This window comes from Sorex fumeus, unplaced genomic scaffold, assembly GCF_029834395.1.
Source record: "Sorex fumeus unplaced genomic scaffold, SorFum_2.1 ptg000018l, whole genome shotgun sequence".
NCBI lineage: Eukaryota > Metazoa > Chordata > Mammalia > Eulipotyphla > Soricidae > Sorex > Sorex fumeus.
In genome coordinates, this window is record NW_026606075.1 from 11,587,577 (window position 1) to 11,605,900 (window position 18,324).

At 36.4% G+C, this 18,324-nt stretch overlaps 1 protein-coding gene and 1 non-coding gene across 2 annotated transcripts in view; both read right to left on the bottom strand.

Annotated features, from left to right (window-relative positions):
• Positions 1-18,324, bottom strand: part of ADGRV1 (adhesion G protein-coupled receptor V1) — a 561,793-nt gene that overhangs the window by 443,620 nt on the left and 99,849 nt on the right. The window contains exons 33-43 of the mRNA XM_056112517.1: positions 17,877-18,086; positions 14,903-15,033; positions 12,355-12,454; positions 11,379-11,558; positions 9,035-9,198; positions 6,457-6,550; positions 3,590-3,668; positions 3,345-3,483; positions 2,259-2,400; positions 1,318-1,580; positions 22-197 (exon numbers count right to left, since the gene is read on the bottom strand). Coding sequence (XP_055968492.1) covers positions 22-197; positions 1,318-1,580; positions 2,259-2,400; positions 3,345-3,483; positions 3,590-3,668; positions 6,457-6,550; positions 9,035-9,198; positions 11,379-11,558; positions 12,355-12,454; positions 14,903-15,033; positions 17,877-18,086 — 1,678 coding nt within the window. The remainder of the gene's footprint in view (positions 1-21; positions 198-1,317; positions 1,581-2,258; positions 2,401-3,344; positions 3,484-3,589; positions 3,669-6,456; positions 6,551-9,034; positions 9,199-11,378; positions 11,559-12,354; positions 12,455-14,902; positions 15,034-17,876; positions 18,087-18,324) is intronic.
• On the bottom strand, positions 6,793-7,002 carry LOC130021900 (small nucleolar RNA U3). The gene has a single exon (XR_008792235.1). It is a non-coding gene; the product is annotated as a small nucleolar RNA U3 (small nucleolar RNA).

Here is an 18,324-nt window from a genome sequence, read left to right on the forward strand (position 1 = left end):
TTCCTTATGAATAAACAATACCTATTAGCAACTGCAGAAATACTGAATAGCCCCAGAGGGGCTTGGTTTTGCAAAACTGTTATCAGGGTTTGAACCTGCGCCCCAAGTCTCGCGCCTCCTGTTGGGTTAAACAAGGTGCAAACAAAATGCTCATCCATCTCTGGTTCTGTATCCAATACGGCTGAAATGTGTAGGGCCTGAAATCAAAATCAAAATATACAATAAACTAGAATACAGGATTTTTGTACACACATAAGAGAAACTTGCTTAGTTTTGACAACAGAATAATGTTTTAGAAAAAACTAACTCTAATTTAATGTTAATCCCCAGATGTATGGTTAACTTTTTCAAGTTACTACTTCCAAAATTTTCAACAGAGATATACTACATAAAAGTCACTAAAAATAAATTATATGACATTTGAAAACAGCACTAAGATTAAAAATTGTTATTTTTCTTGCCTTTTAATTCGTTATCCTCCTTTGGTTATACAACTGCTCATTCTAGTCTAACATTTATTATATTTAAATTAATTCTCTTTTATCTGTCTGTCCTCCCATTGCTCATCGATTTGCTCAAGCAATGGGTAGCTTGCCAGGCTTTGCCCTACAGGCGGAATACTCTCAGTAGCTTGCCGGGCTCTCTGAGAGGGGCAGAGAAATCGAACCCGGGTAGGCTGGGCCAGCAGTGCGCAAGGCAAACGCCCTACAGCTGTGCTATTGCTTCAGTTCTATGCAACTTTAATATAATCAAAAGGGATGTGTTAGAAGGTAAACTTCTGTAAGTATAAAATATATTTTATAATTAATACTCATTTTATCTCTCCAATCTAACATTTTCTATAAAAAAAGTTGGTGTTCCCATTGTATATATGCATCTCTCCAATCTAGCATTTTCTATAAAAAAAGTGTTCCCATTGTATATATGCATCTCAAACAAACATTCTAATGTAAGAATTATATTATGTTCAATGTATATGTGACAAAAAGAACTGATTACCCAAGGTTTAATAACCTCAACAAAAAAGGCTTAGTTTCCTTTTATTTATGGCTCATAGATAATATAAAGTTAAATATGCTATTTAAATATGCTTGAAAGTTTATATAGAATACATAATTTTATTATTATTACATTTCACAATTTTATTATCAGAGCAAATTTTTCCTGTTTGCTCATAGCACTTTCACATAACAACATCATCATACATTTACCTACAACCTCATCAGGTTTATTAAACCTAGGTTGCTTCTTTAAGTAAAAATGACTTTGTAAGTACTAAATGTAAACATTTTTTGTTCATAAGTGTTCATACAATACCTTGAATTGAACACCTTCTTCTAAGATGATATAGCCTTTGGAAGGAGTCAGATCACTGGACTCTTTCGAAGAATTCACTTCCGTTACAATGAACTGAACTGTCACAGTTCCAAAGAGTCCCTGTGCGGGTTCTCGAACAACAGACAATACAGCAACACTTTCCTGTACATAGACAGCTGTTGGTTCTCTTAAAAAAAAATGCTCACTGTTGTTAAATGATAAAACTCCAGGGCCATCATCATTAGCAAGGATAGTAATCAATGCTGTCAATACAAAAACATCCACAGGATGAGTTATTAAGTTAGGAAGTATGAATATGTCTCATTGAAAACTAAGCCAACACTTGTCCAGCTACCTTAGGAAAAAAAAGGAGAATATTGAAATCACTGATTAAAATTCCATATTCACTCATTTAATATAAAAATTAATCAGTGACTTTGGAATTAAGGGCAGTTTCCTCAAGTCTCTCAGAAAGCAGTTGCAAATTATCAAATTTAATGCAAAACATTATATGTGAAACATCACACTTGCCAAATAGAAAAAGACAATTATACCTGTCATGACTGCTATTGTTCCACATTTTCTAAAAGTATCAGCTAGGTAACAGGTATAAAAGTATAAAGAAAAAGTGTCACTATTTTCTGAATGGCATGATAGCCTTTTTGAAAAAGCACAAGAGAAAAACATTAGTAGGAATAATGAGTTTAAAACATATGCTATGCTACATATACTTCAAATATAAAAAAGATTTCTATATTTTATTGTTGCAAATAACTAAAATAGCTACTGAGCACTTACAAACTAGCTTAACCTATACTAATAATCACCCTACAAGTTTGATTCTACTATTCTTCTCAAAACTGTCTAATTCTTCATATCTGCCTCTATTTTAGAAAATTGCATGAAAGCAAGAGAGCTGTATATAAGAAATTATTAATTACCTATTGTATTTTCCCCCAATTCCAATCCAGGAGAAGGATATGCTAAAATCAGCTGAAATTTTTCATCCCCTTCTGGAATATCATCATCAAAAATTATGATGTCAACACTTTTATGCCTTTCTCCATCAGCAAAATGAAGAATCTGGCCAAAATAAATTGAAGTAGATAACATAGTTTTGGGTTTTCAAAGCATACTTGGAAAGAAATTATAATACAACTCTGAATATAAAGAACAAAGTGTTTTATAGAGATACTTTTCTTATTTGGAGATGATCTATTTAATTAATATATTTTACTATTTTGTGTGCTGGAACGATAGCACAGTAGGTAGGTGTCTGCCTTGCATGAGGCCAACTCAGATTCGATTCTTCCGTCCCTCTCAGAGAGCCCAGCAAGCTACTGAGAGTGTCCTGCCCACAGGGCAGAGCCTGGCAAGTTACCCACGACGTATTCGATATGCCAAAAACAGTAACAAGTCTCACAATGGAGACGTTACTGGTGCTCACTTGAGCAAATCGATGAACAACGGGAGGACAATAGTACGGTGCAGTGCTACTTTTTTGTATTTATTTTATATAAATTTAAAATATTAAGTCACTAAAAGTAACAGAATGAAGTTTGTTAAGGAATAAGAGGCATGAAGACACAATAAACATTTTTTAAAGCATTAAAGTTGTTTCAACAGATTAAAGGAATGAAAGTTAACATTTTCAAAAAGCATGAAAAATGTTCCAAGAGGGTGTTCTAATGACAGAAACTCAACAGGATAAACGGCTTCTCTCTAGTATTAAAAATGAAATAAAAGTTTAATAAATAGTACATGTTACAAAAACTAATAAATGAAAAAATACAGAAGAGTATTTTGATTATAGTAAAAATGTGATTTAGATACTTTCCTAAGATAACAAAGGCAACTACTTTCCCATGTAAAACTCTTCTGTCCTAATTTACTATAGAATGTATAATTGTTCATTACTTTTAGTTTTTGGTTCTGACTGGTACAGGACCCAAGTCATCATTATTTTCAAGAAATCATGATTAAAAATGAATTTACATAGGGTATCTGTGATCAATCTTGAACCCTACCATTGGCGTGAAGACATAATCCAGCTCCACTTGTGCTTCCAAATTCTGGGCATACACAAACAAGGAAACAAGGCCAAGTGCACCTCTGCTCCTCTGGGCGACCAATGTCAAACTCCCTTGGGTTTCATTTACTTCAAATCTAGAAAAACACAGGACAATATTATTTTCTTTTTCCTTTTAAGAGTTTATCTGGTAGCAAAGATCTAAAACTCAGGAAAGGATTTTTCACACAGCCTTGGGTTGACCTGCTCTGTTGCCATTCAACAATGCCTCGAGCACCATCATTGGCGTCAATAATAATTTGTGCAGTCAAGCCCTCTGAATCTGAAAAACACACAGAAATACATTTTGAATAGGATAAATTACTGAAGAGAACTGTTTGTCACATAAATTAAAAACAATGCCTCGGTGATTGTATGATTCCTAGAATACATTGCTTAAAAAATGCTTTTAAAACAATAAACATTGGTAACAGTTGAATAAAGGAATTTTCTGTTAATAAGAATTGCTGACTTAAGAAATTGAATCAAGTGAGAACAGTATGAAAAAGGATTGAGGAAGGATTTGGTTTATTTTCGTTATTTTAATCCAATTAACACATTCTGCCCCAAGCATAGCAGGGGAGCATATCATACTCTCCGACACTGAGATGAGTGGAGCCCCACAGTATTGCTGAATGTGGCCCAAACCAAAAGCACAAGGAAAGAGAAATAAAGGAAGTAACACAAAGGAAAACAGAAATGGAAAAGAGACCAAGGGGTGGGGAGGGAGGGCAGAGAGATAGGACAGTGAATAGGGAACATGCCTTGTATGCAGTGGCCCCTGGCTCAATCCACAAAATCCCACATGGTCCCTGAGACACACCAGGGGTGATCTCTGAGCCCTGAGCACTACCAGGTGTAGTAGCCAGATGTGTGTGAGTGTGTGTGTGAGAGACAGAGAGAGAGAGAGAGAGAGAGAGAGAGAGAGAGAGAGAGAGAGAGAGAGAGAGAACAGACACAAAGACACATACAAAGATACATACACAGAGACATGGAGACACAGAGACAAATAAAGGAGGCAATAAGAAACAGAAGTTGAGGCAACTAGAAAAAAATGCAGAAAAGGTTTAGTGAAATTAAGAAATAAATCGAATGCCAGAATGATAGTACAGCGAATAAGACATTTGCCTTGCATGCAGCTGACCAGGGTTCGGTTCCATGCAGCCCATATGGTGCCCTGAGCATTGCCAGGAGTAATTCCTAGTACACAATCAGGCATAACCGTTGAGCATCACCAGGTGTGGCCACAAACCAACCCCCAATGAACCCCCTTCAAAAATAAAGAAACAAATTGAGGTCATGGTCTCATTCCTTTTTTAAAAAATTTGGCACAAGTTCACTATATTACCAAAATATACAACTATATTCATGAAAATTAGTTATATTAACTAATAGTTAATATAAATAATCTTCTGACTATTTTATTTACTCCATTTTTGTCACTCCTGGCAGTGCTCAGGGCTCACTCCTGGTTCTGAACTTTAGGGATCACTCTTGGCAGAGTTTGGGGACCATATGTGGTGTCAGAGATTGAACCTAGGTTGCCACATGCAAGGAAAGCACCTTACCTGCTGGACTACTACTCTGCCCATAAGGCTTTTATTTTTTCATATCTTATTCTTTACGTTTTTAATTTCAGAGAGTCTATTCTAATATAGGATATTTAAAATAATAATATGTGCCCAGTGGAGAAGGAAAGGGGAAAATATAATTATTTGTGTGAAGAACACTATCAAAGTTGATGCCCATCAGACTAGGAACAGAGAGCAAGAAGGTCCCATCCACCACTACCTCGCTGCCTTAACTTGGGGTCAATCACTTACTTTCTCTTGGCTTCCACATCTTCATCAGTATAATGGGAAGCCAAGTAATTTTGCCACTAACATACAAAGCACTTTAAGTGGGATTGGGGGAGTACTAAAAAGTACCCAAGCAAAACTTAATCATACAAATTGCCTCATATCTGAATATGAAAGAAATACGCAGCATTTTGTTAGTTTCCTTAGCATGGGCTTCAATTATCTTATAATCATTACCGGTGCAGACAACCAAGTCATACGAACTATACACGTCTTTTACAAAAAGAAATTATTTTCAAACAATGGTATATTAAAAGTGCATAATTCTCTTTATAGTTTCGAAGCTGTCTTACAGGGCCTCAGAAGTAAAGGAGCCCTACCTCTCAGGTCACTGCTCTTGACTATACTTTTCATCCGTTAGCCCAGACTAATTTCCCTCTGCGTGGAGACCTTCTGACCAGGACAGGCCACCTCAGTGATATTCATAATCACACCTACTCTGCTATCTGCCCTAGGAGTGCCAGAGTCATTTCCCAACATTAAAAGTCTAAACTGCAAAAAAAAAAAAGTCTAAACTGCAGGGTTGGAGTACAGGAGGAAGTAGGGCGTTTGCCTCGCATGCTGCCGACCAAGGTCCAATCCCTGGCATACCCTGAGGAATGCCACGAATAATTACTGAGTGTAGAACCAGTGGTAAGCCCTGAGCACAAACCTCCCTCTCCCATCCCCCTCACCTCCAAAAGAATTCTGAAGTATAAGTGGAGGTTTATTCTTTAGAAATAGAGATATATCTTTATAAAGTGATCTGCATTAAATTACACTGAGATATTAGTTTTACTTTTAGTCTGTTATAAATTGAGTCTTTTCCAAAGCATGAAAAGAAAAAGATACAAAGGTCCATTAAAACAGGATGCACAGCACATCAAACAAAAGTTCTTCTCAACTAAAAAGCAATTAAATCAAATTATCTGGTGCATAGTTAACCATGGAACTAACTAACCAAATTTGTTAAAGAAAATATCTCCCAAAGAATGTACTTTACTTTGATGATTATAAATTTATTCAATGGGTATAAATTTAATAATTTTATATAATTCCAAAACATTTTATACTATCCAATGTGCAATATTGAAATATATTAGTCTCCAAATTAAATCTGAAAAGTACATTATATTTTCATATATAGATGAAATTCACATTCCAATGATCACCTCTGATCATTACTAACTTCAGTTCAAGTTAAAAGAAACCAAAAACAAAAGCCCATTTTACCTAGTCTAGGAGGAAATGAAGTTAGAGGAGCCATGATAAGTTCAACGGAAGTTAAATTCACAAAGAAATATTCTTCTAGTTCTGGTATATCATCCTGCAAAAAATTTATATCAATTAAAATCCTTATAATTGTGCTATCAAAGAAACTACACGTTATAAATTGTTTTAAAGCTATACATATATGTTTGTGCTAAATAATGTACAGAAAACATAAAAATGCATAAATCACAGAAAAATATAAATTTGAAAACAAAAGCATTAAACTGGTATCTAATTGTAGAAGGTCAAACTGCCCCATGACACTGCATATATTACATCATCTTTTCCCTCCTCAGGACCACTCAGACTGCTTCCTCTCCCTCTCCCTCTTCCAAAGGAAGAGAAGAACAATCATCAATAGTAAAGGGCAACTGTAAAAGCAACATCTAGAAGCAACTTCTCACTCAGGAGGATGCTCTGCCTTATCCTGTGATTTTGGGTGCTCACACGATAAGAGGAACTCCTCTAGTAACAAACTATAGAAATAATGTCTGAAAGTATAGTCTTTATACCACATCATTTTGGGCCTTGACTAATACATTTTAAAATCATATAAGTAGAATACTTAATAATATTTTAATAGTGTTTAGAATGAAGATTAGAACAACGTCGTGAAAAATGCAGGCTTTGAAACCAAGGAGTTCCTATACCAAATTAACTTAAGTGATTTAAATTGGGGGTATGGGTGCTCCAATCGTACCATTTTTGTAACAGGGGAAATAAAAGTTCCTTTGGAATATTATAATAATGATTTTAAACAAAGTGTGCAGAGTGCCTGGGTTGGAGAGAAGACTTAAAAAGTAACAGCAAGGGAAACTGGGGACACTGGGAGTGGGAAATGCACACTGGTGAAGGGACAGGTGTTGGAACATTATATGACTGAAACCCAATCATGAACAATTTTGTAACTGTGTATCTTACTATTTGTCCATTAAAATAACTAAATAAATAAATAAATAAATAAAAAGTAACAGCAGGACTGGGGAGAGAGCTCAAAGGGTTAGCCACATGTTTCATATGTCAGAGCCCCAGGTTTTCTCCCTGACACCAAGTGGTCCCCTGAGCACCACTCTCAGGAGTGATCCCTGAGCATCTACCTGGGAGTTACACCTGAGCACCCCAGATATGGTCCCCAACTTGAAAATAAAACAAAAGTGATAGCTATTTTTGAAGGAAATTTTAATAAATTCTTATGATTCACTAGTCTACAAAACATCAGTGAAAATTAGGCAAGTACTCAAAGCACATAAACTAGCAAATTTTATGTCAGGGATGACCAGCCTATATATAATGAGTGTGTGTGGTGTGTGTGTGTGTGTGTGTGTGTGTGTGTGTGTGTGTGAGAGAGAGAGAGAGAGAGAGAGAGAGGTGGGGGGGAGGTATATACTAGCAATGTACAGTTTTTGTTCTCTTATGTTTCTGTGACAAGGAAAAGCATACTGTCCAAATTATTTTAGGGATTATAGGGAGCATTGTGAGTTACCGAATCAGTGAGGTAAAAGACAACTCCACAACAAGCCTCATGATTTTCCAACTCCAGGAAACTACTCTCCCCCAAAGACCTCCAGTGAGACTTAGTTCTCTTGGTTATACAGGACTTCAGTTTCTTAATTGTATACTCAGATCAGAAAGGAGTGTGATGAGATCGAAAAAAAAAATGGAACTTGAAAACTAAGTACATAAAGCTAAACTCTATAAAATAAAAGGTACTGTGACTGCCTACTTACCATCTTAATAATAAATGTGGAATATCCATTTGCTTATACTGATTGACTTTATCAGATTTTTATTATACAAAAGCTGACTTTCCTGAGTTTTATCATACTTGTGCTATATGTCATAAAGACATAGAGCACCTCTTAAGACGTTTTAAATGATTTAATGTATTAGATCATTGAGTAGAAAATAAGAATGACTGACTTTAGAAGGCTTCCACTAGCTATAATTTTATAAAATTCTAGAAAGCTTCCAAGAAGTAAAATCTTTTATGAAAAGAACTCCCAACATACATGGCAACTGACAATTCTTTTTCTAAGGCAATATAAACTCAAGTTTCTCTCTATCCTCACCCACACATCTGCCATCCATTACCTTCTCCGTAAATGCTATTTTCATAAACCTCTTGGAAATACATTTAGGTAGCTGAAATACTGAGCCACCAACGAAAAGATTCTATGAAATTAAAGCCATCCAAAATGCTATTTCAGTGACCAATGTTTACTTTCTGTTTGATCATAAGCACAGTTTATGTCATAATTCTTTAGTAAGCTCCCACTTTTCCTATTTAACTTCTCGGGCTTTAACCTATGTGGGGCTGCTGATTCAGTTAACTGCTCAGAAACTGCCCTACTGTAGAAAGCTCTTTCGAGGTGACTGCCACCTTTCAAAGGAGTGCTCCAAAGAAATTCTCTTTATCACAAGATGTTTCTATAGTAACAGAAAACAACTTAATTAAAGGTACTAGAATATCCATTAATAGTCACTTCCTATAATTATCTAGGTGGAATAAAATAATAGCAAAATACTGCTTGCAGTTTACCTCAAGTATACTAATGTTGATGGCTGCCGATGTTTCCCCATCTCCTAAAATCAAAGAGCCAACTACAGAGACAAAGTCAGCATCTGGTTCAGCCATGTTTCCTTCTGTCAGATTCTTCGCACTTAACATACCAGGAAGTGTGGTGTATGTGACATTGATCGTTCCTGAGTTAGTATGGGAAAGATTTTACAATTATTCAAAATTTCTGAACAATATTTCATTGATTTTTTTGCCCTCATTTTTTTAACATCACTATTATGTTAAATGCAGATACACAGGAGTCAGAGAGATAGTCCAGCAGGTTAGGTGCTTGTGTGGCATGACCCAAAGCAGGGTTCAATCCCCAGCACCAAACTCCACCTGGAATGAGCCCTGAGTACCGCTGGATGAGGTCAAATCTTGTCAAATGCTTTCTCTTCATCTGTTGATATGATCATATGATTTTTATCTTTTCTTTTGTTGATATGATGGATTATGTTGATTGATTTCCAAGTGTTAAACCAGCCTTGCATCCCCGGGATGAATCCTACTTGGTCGTGGTGTATGATCTTTTTGATGAGTAGTTGAATTCTATTTGCTAGTATTTTGTTGAGAATCTTCGCATCCGTGTTCATCAGGGATATCGGCCTGTAGTTTTCTTTTCTCGTGGTATCTTTGTTTCCTTTTGGTATTAGAGAGATATGGGCTTCATAGAAACTGTTTGGGAGAGTTTCCGTTTTTTTCAATTTCCTGAAAGAGCTTGAGAAGGACTGGCAGCAGGTCCTCTTTAAATGTTTGGAAAAATTCGCTAGTGAATCCATCTGGGCCCGGGCTTTTGTTTTTGGGAAGACTTTTGATTGCAGTTTCTATTTCGTTGATGTTAATAGGTCTATTCAGATACTCCAGATCTTCTTGATTCAGCTTTGGGAGATTATAGGAGTCCAGGAATTTGTCCATTTCTTCTAGGTTCTCTTGTTTCGTGGCATACAGACTTTCAAAGTAGTCTCTGATGATCTTTTGGATTTCTTTGGTTTCTGTTGTGATATCCCCTTCTCATTTCTGATTCGGTTTATTAGGGTTCTCTCTCTCTCTGTTTCTTTGTGAGTGTTGCGAGTGGTTTATCTATCTTGTTTATTCTCTCGAAGAACCAGCTCTTGGTTTGATTGATCTTTCGGATTGTTTCTTTGGTTTCCATGTCATTGATTTCTGCTCTAAGTTTTATGATCTCTTTCCTTCTGCCTGATTTAGGCTCTTTCTGTTGATCCTTTTCTAAGGACTTGAGCTGTGAGGTCAAGTTGTTTATGTGCACCATTTCTACAGACCTAAGATATGCTTGCAGAGCTATAAATTTTCCCCTTAATACAGATTTCACTGCATCCCATAGGTTCTGGTAGCTCGTGTCTTCATTCTCATTTGTTTCCAAGTATCTTTTAATTTCGTCCTTGACTTCGTTCCTGACCCACTCATTGTTCAGCATCGAGTTGTTTAATTTCCAGGTGTTTGATTTGGTTCTCCGTGTCTGTGTGTGATTCACTTCTACCACTCCTGGGAATATATCCCAGAGAGGCAAAAAAATATAGCCGAAGTGACATCTGCAATTGTCTGTTTATTGCAGCACTCTTTACAATAGCCAGAATCTGGAAAAAACCTGAGTGCCCGAGAACAGATGACTGGTTAAAGAAACTTTGGTACATTTACACAATGGAGTACTATGTAGCTGTTAGAAAAGACAAGTGGTACTACATGGAAAGTATCATGTTAAGTGAAATGACTCAGAAAGAAAGGGATAGACATAGAAAGATTGCATTCATCTGGGGAACATAAAGTAACAAAATAGGAAACTAACACCCAAGAATGACAGAGATTAGTACCAGGAATTTTACTCAATGACCCGGAGGACAACCACACATGTTAGGGGAAGGGGGAGCTCAGAAAGAGAAGGGAACACCAAATAAAGGGTGTTGGGAGGATCTGCCCACGATGGGAGAGCATGCTGAAAGTAGACTATCGACCAAACATGATTGCCACTCAATGCCTCTTTTGCAAACCACAGCACTCAAAAGGAGAGAGAGGGAAATGCCCTGCCACAGAGGCAGGGTGGGATGGGGGATGGGGGGGTGGAAGGGATACTGGGATCCGTGGTGGTGGGAAATGTGCACTGGTGGAGGGATGGGTGTTTGATCATTGTATAATTGAAACCCAAGCACAAAAATATGTAAGTCTGCAACTGTACCTCATGATGTCTCACTATTAAAAAAATAAATAAATTAAAAAAATTAAAAAACAAAACAAAACAAAACAAAAAACCCTAAATAAATGAAAAGCATTTGTCCAGAAACCCTATTCATTACAGAATAACACAAACCTAGAGATCCAAATTCTCTGTTGATGAAAAGCTGGATTGTTGTGTTGGCCTCTTGTAGTAAGACAAACCTTGATGAAAGAGCAAAATTTAAAACTCCATGTGGCTCATCACTGGCTTCTACGGTCAGGACAGCTGCATAACCTTGAGCATCAAGCAGAGCAATTCCTGCTGGTGGAACGCCTAGAAAATGTCAGGACCCACAAGAAATGGAACCACGATTTGTCACTAATTTCTAAATACTTTTAAAAAATCCCAGCCCTCTAAAACATATTATAGTAATCAGAAAATGCTCCATTATGTACACTTCTGTCACAGAAATCATCAGGTTGGTAAAACATCCATATTTTAGTTTTGTTGGTAAATAATTATTTTTTTCTGTGATTAAAAATAGCAATTATTTGCTATACTGGCCGTCTGAATTACAGAAATTCAGAAACCATGGAAAGCAGCCAGATAATTTGCTCAAAAATTATTCCACTTGAAATATACATTCAATTGATCCTAAATCCAAACTACTCTTGTAATATAAAACTAATTTTAGGAAGCCCATCTTTGAGAATTATTTTATTCCATAAGGAAACAATTAGCAAAAATTTTAGAAAATTTTCCATAGTTCATGAATATAAATATTCCCATTCTGTGTTAATGTACTTGGGTAAATATTTCATGGGGCCACTGCCTTTTAAAGTGTTTTATATTTGTGCAAATTTAATAGTTACAGCAAGGGAAAGTATTTTTTCTGAACACAGAATCAGAAATAATTTAAGATCTCACACGGCCAACCTAGATTAGACCCTAGCAACCCATATGGGCCCCTGAATCACCAGGATCCCTGAATACACGGGAGTAAACACTAACGACAGCTGGGTATGGCACCAGAACAATAATAATAAAATAATAAATCAAAAACTAAACCCTAGGTACCTTGATAGTGCAGTAGCTGGTACATCAGTCTCAAAATTTAATTCTGAATTACCTTGTGTCCTGATATCATGGAGAATGACCTGATACACTTCTTTCTCTTCAGGAATATTGTCATCCAACAAATGCACAAATACTGTTTCATTCAATGATCCCTAGGTAAAAAAGAAATAATTGAACACAAACTCTTTTGTTTTGTTGGCCATATAAGTTTTGTAGCCAAATCTATTTTAATACAAAACATTTTGTGACTTTTTTAAAAAGAATGAATTAAGCCTTTGATCCCAGACTCTAGGATGGAGAAGAACAGAGGGGAAAGACATACAGGTGGGCAGTAAGAAGAAGTGGGCAGGGGCTGGAGCAATAGTACTGTGGATAGGGCATTTACATTGCACGCAGCCAACCGGGGTTCAGTTCCCAGGATCCCATGTGGTCTTCAGAGCACCGCCAGGAGTAATTCCTGAGTACGGAGCCAGGAGTAACTGCTGTGTATCGCTGGGTGTGACCAAAAAAGAAAAAAAAAAAAGAAGCGGGCAGGAAGTAACATGGTTCAAGGGTCTCAGCTCTATTAGTGGCATAACAGGGTGGATAGTTCCATAGAGAAATGCCGAGTCAGGACCACTGAAAGCAGTAGAGCCAAACTACAACAACCAAATTTGAAAAAATTCCTGTCAAGAAGACAGTCTGGCAGCTGGGAGGGAACCTGGGGTCACTGGTGAGGAGAAGTTTACACTAGTGGTGGGGCTACTGCTGGGACATTGTGTGCCTGAAACTCAACTATGAATAACTGTAAATCACGTTGTCCTCATAAAAAATTAAATCATTTTAAAAAGGACTTAAATGAAAACACTAATTCATAAGAAACCAGGGCTAAAGTAGATTGGAGCTCATCATGGAGAATTTGAATAATGAATTGGCAATAAGTAATGCAGAAGTAGTGAAAATTTTAGAGAGCAGCAACTTGGGGGAACTTCTATGGATAACGGGAAAAACCAAAGCCTGGAACAAACAATCAGCATCACAGGGAAACCAGCTACTAAAAATCTAGGGTAATACTAAAATAGGTTCGAGGGACTTGGATTATTGAGAAATTATTATCGTAGAAATTATTATTATAGTAGAAGCACCAAAAAAAGAACATTATCAACTAAATTATATCAAACTGAGTGGGAAACAGAAATGTGAATACATTACAATGCAGTTGTGCTGATTTTCTCTCAGATAAGTGTGGGTTATAAAGTTATTTCCAACCAATCACCTTCTTTCACACTATCAGAATCTCTAAATGTAATCTCAAAATATAACATAAACAATGTGCAAAGGAAAATTTTAAGAGCTATGTTTACTGTCATGTTTTTAAATCTCTGAAACAGTGAGGAATAAAATAACAAGCACAAACATGCCATTTCCAGAATGACACAGGAGAAACCAATACAAGTTAGGCGAGGAAAAAGAAAGCTTTACTCAAATACAAAGGCAGCGTTTTCTGTTTCTCAAAAAGAAGTGCTAGCAGTAGAAATGACATCTGTACCTATATGTTCATTGTGGCACTGTTCACAATGGCCAAAATCTGGAAACAACCCAAGTGTCTGAGAACAGATGGCTGGATAAAGAAATTTTGATACATCTACACAATGGAATACTATGTAGTCATTAGGAGAGATAAAGCCATGAACTTTGCTTATAAGTGGATAGACAAGGAGAGCATCATGCTAAGTGAAATGGGTCAGAAAGAGAGGGACAGACATAGAAGGACTACACTCATTTGTGGAGTATAAAATAACACAACATTTTACTGACACCCAAGGACAGTAAATACAAGGGCTAGGAAGATTGCTCCATAGTTGGAAGCCTGCCTCATGAGCAGAAGGGAGAAGGCAGCTGGAATAGAGAAGGGATCACTAAGAAAATGAGGGTTGGAGGAATCGGTCGGGATGGAAGATGTGTGCCGAAAGTAAGATAAAGGACCATGATATCCTCTCAGTACCTGTACTGCAAACCATAATGCCCCAAATTAGAGAGAGTATGGGGAATATTGTCTGCCCTGGAGGCAGGGGAGGGTGGGGAAGTGGGTTATACTGGGGATATTGGTGGTGAGGAATGTGCACTGGCGGAGGAATGGGTGTTTGATCATTGTGTGATTGAAACTCAAACATGAAAGCTTGTAACTATATCTCACGGTGATTCAATAAAATTTAAAAACAAAAAAGGAGGTTCTGGAGCTATAGTACAGTGGGTAGGGCATTTGCCTTACACGCAGCTGACCCGGGTTTGATTCTCAGCATCCCATATGGTCTCCTGAGCATCGCCAAGATTAATTCCTGAGTGCAGAGCTATAAGTAATCCCTGTGCATCACCGTGTGTGACACAAAGGCAAAAATAAATAAATAAATAAATAATGTTAAAAGAGGTCTACTGATATGAAAAAACGATTCTTTTTGAAGCCTTTGAAATTATTTGAACAGTGTTCTTTCTTTAGGTTTCTAAGAAATCTATAAATAATCACCCTAACACCTTGCATAATGTAATAAATTTTGCCATTTTCCTCACAAAACCTTGTTTGCTTTTGATATTAGTAGTAATACTTTCCTTTGTGCGATTACCTCAGGGAAGAAGAGTTGTCCAGTAAAGTTAGCAAAACTGAGTTCAAGGTTTTTCCCAAGAATTTTCCAGTTAACAGTAACATTTCCTCGACCTGGAGGCGTTCTTATCACATGGAATTGTAAAATTTCTCCTGCAATAAAAAATGTAAAAATTGATAAATGTTTAATGTATAATTAATATTTGAACTCAACAAAACCCAAATCCCAATCATGCAGCTATTATAGCACTTATATCAAAAACATTACAAAGCTGTTCTGTTTTGAATCTTCTAGAAGCTTTATACATGCTTAAAGTTTATTAATACCATGATCTAACTTCTAAATGCTTTCATTTTGTAGAACTTCAAGAAGTTCAAAAATTGCTAAATTATGAAAATTAGAAAAGCACATGCCAAAATGGAAATCACAAACTTGGATACACTCCAAAACATGCAACAGAACATAAATGTTCCAATAATTAAGAAAAATAGTGAAATCCTCATGGTTAAACTGGTAACAACACAAATTCTTCCTTCACTTCTCAAAAGGACACAAACTCCTTACACTGATATGCAATGTGATTTTACACAATGCATGCATATAAATGCTTGCAAATACCTGAAAATCACATTTCTTTGAATTGTAACTTACATATACCATCAATGATTTTGTTTTATAAAAAGAAATACAAAGGAAAGGTATAAAAATCTGCACGCTGACCTCTGTAACTTAACCAAAGTTACAGTTATCCTTCCTATTAACTACGGTGTTTTTGATACTTTAATTCCTGAGTTTTATGTTCCCATAATAATACTTTATAACAAACTAAATCATGAGAATCATTTTTTAAATTGTTACAAGTAAATTCCAAGGCAGTATTGCTGATGGTGATGTAGACGACAAAAATATACTCCAAGTACTGAATGATGATATACAAAGTTAAGATATACTAGTGAGATGCTGAAAGGGGATGAACAGCATAAGAGTTAGGGTAGCAAACATGTGTTCAACCCACTGTGGAACCCTGGTACCGCATGGCCTATGGGCACTGCTTGATATAGCTTTGGAGGCCCCTGAGCACTTCTGGGTGTGGCCCTCATGTTTCCTGAGCACCACTGGGTTGACCCTAAAGATCCTGGGCACCACAGGGCTAGAGCATCACCATTCTCTGTTCCAAGCCCTGGCCAAGTATCACCGGAAGTGCTTCCTGAGTCCCCTGAGCATGCTTGGAAGGCCCTTCTCAGCAGAAAAGGAGATACTAAGGAGTGGTATCACTAAAAGTTCTATTATTATAAGAAGATAATTGAAATAAGGTCTAATAGGATTTAAAAGAACATATCATTATGCAAATTTTGTATGAAGGACATAGGTTTGAAACTATGCATATTCATAAAAAATAATTTTTACTTAGTTATCCAAATAAGTAAATGATTCTGACACTTAAACAACTAGAATGAAAATAATAAAATTATAAGTGCCCTTTTCAAATACTTTTAAATTATCACCATCTTTTTCTGAAGATAATAAAACTAAACAGACATTAAAATTAGAAACGGTTCTCAACATATCATGAATAACTTAGAGATTTATATTCATTTTAATCACTGAAAAATACAATTTTCTTACTAAATTTAAGTAGACACAACTTCAATACAATTAGTTACTTTGGAAAAACTGTGACTACAAAAAGGCACAATTATCAGGAAGACCTTAAAAGCAGATTTCTTCAACACTTCAATGTTTAATGTACACATTTTAATTGTTTTATTACCCAAAAGAGCTTAAGGTCACCATTACATAAGCAGACTGTCTTGAATTATATTTTTACACTTACAGGAACTTCTAGTTAGGAATCATATTCTCCAAAAGTTGGGATATAACTGAGACTATACAACCAACCACAATGGTCCGAATACACTTAGAAATTTTTAAACTTACATAACTCATTAAAAAAACAGGTCTACTACAAACATGGATTTTCCTGTTGTACACCATGCAGAATTTCTCACAGAAGAGGTGTACACTAAACAAAAAGCTATATGATCTTTTCAAGTTACTTATTTTACTTCTGTCAATATCCTCATCCGTAAAATAGAAGTTCAAAGGCATGTTCTGTATATTTTTCATTTCTTAACTCACTGGGGTACAAATTTCTTTTTAATTCTAAATGCAAAGTATAGTGAAACACACTATAAATGTTTTATTTCAAACAGGCATATTTGAAGACAAAAAACAATTCAAACAATGCTATATACATAACCATAAATACAATTTGAATGTTCACTATTCAAGGAAGCTAATTTTAACAATAAAAATATTTAATATTTTTTCGAGTTTGGCACTATGGTCAAAAACTATAATATAAAACTCAAGCTAAAATACTCGCTGATTGAAACCTACTATTTGCTTTTAACAGAAAGCTAGTGCTCCACTGTTCATGTCAATGACTACCATTGTGCTCTTGCTAGGAGTTGTACTAAATACTTTGCACTTATTTGCTCATTTAATCATGACAAAGAAGTCAATAAAAAAAAGGAATGTTGCTCATCACTTAAAAGATGAGAAAACTGAGCATCCTCCTTCATCAGACCAGTGGGTGGGGCCAAATAGTTCAGAGGCTACGGTGCTTGCCTTGCATGTAGCTCACCTGGTTCCCAGAAACCAGTAAGTTCTCCTGAGCATTAAATTCCTGTGTTCAGAGCGAGGAGTAACTTCTGAGCAACACCGGGTGTTCCCCTCCCCTCAAAAAAAAATCCCCAAATATCACACCAGTGGGAAGTGTCAAGCTAGAATACAGTACCAATCTGCAAGGCTCTTAAAATCTAGTTGAAAGATCACAATTCAGCCTATTTCAAATAAGTTCCATGCACAGAGACATACACAGCTCAACAAAATAACAAAGGGGAAAAAGCATCAGCTACTCCCAGAGACTACACACAGAAAATGATATCCATGGAAAAGAGGATGAATGTGCTCAACCAATAAAAGAACCCACCTTCATGACCTATAATAGATCTCGACGATGTCTGAAAGCTAACAATTCCTGCCACATTATCATTAGCCAAAATGTTCACTCTAACAGTGTCAGAGTTGGGCGACACTCTACTTCCACCTTCAGTACACACCAAACCGACTACGATGCTTTCATCATCCTCTGGCTCAGAATCATCCAAAATGGTTAAAATAGCTATCTTTTTTGTTTCACCTGTAAAAAAATAATGGAATTTCAATTAATGGAACAAAATCATCACAAACAGACTTATAAAAGGACCCAGGTCCACAGAGCTGGGGGTGGGGGATGCGGTGGGGGTAGTGGGAGGGATACAAGGAGCATTGTTGGCGGAGAATGGGCACTGATGGAGGGATGGGTATTCAATCACTGTATGACTGAAATGGAAGCACGAAAGTTTGTAAGTCTGTAACTGTACCTAATAGTGATTCAT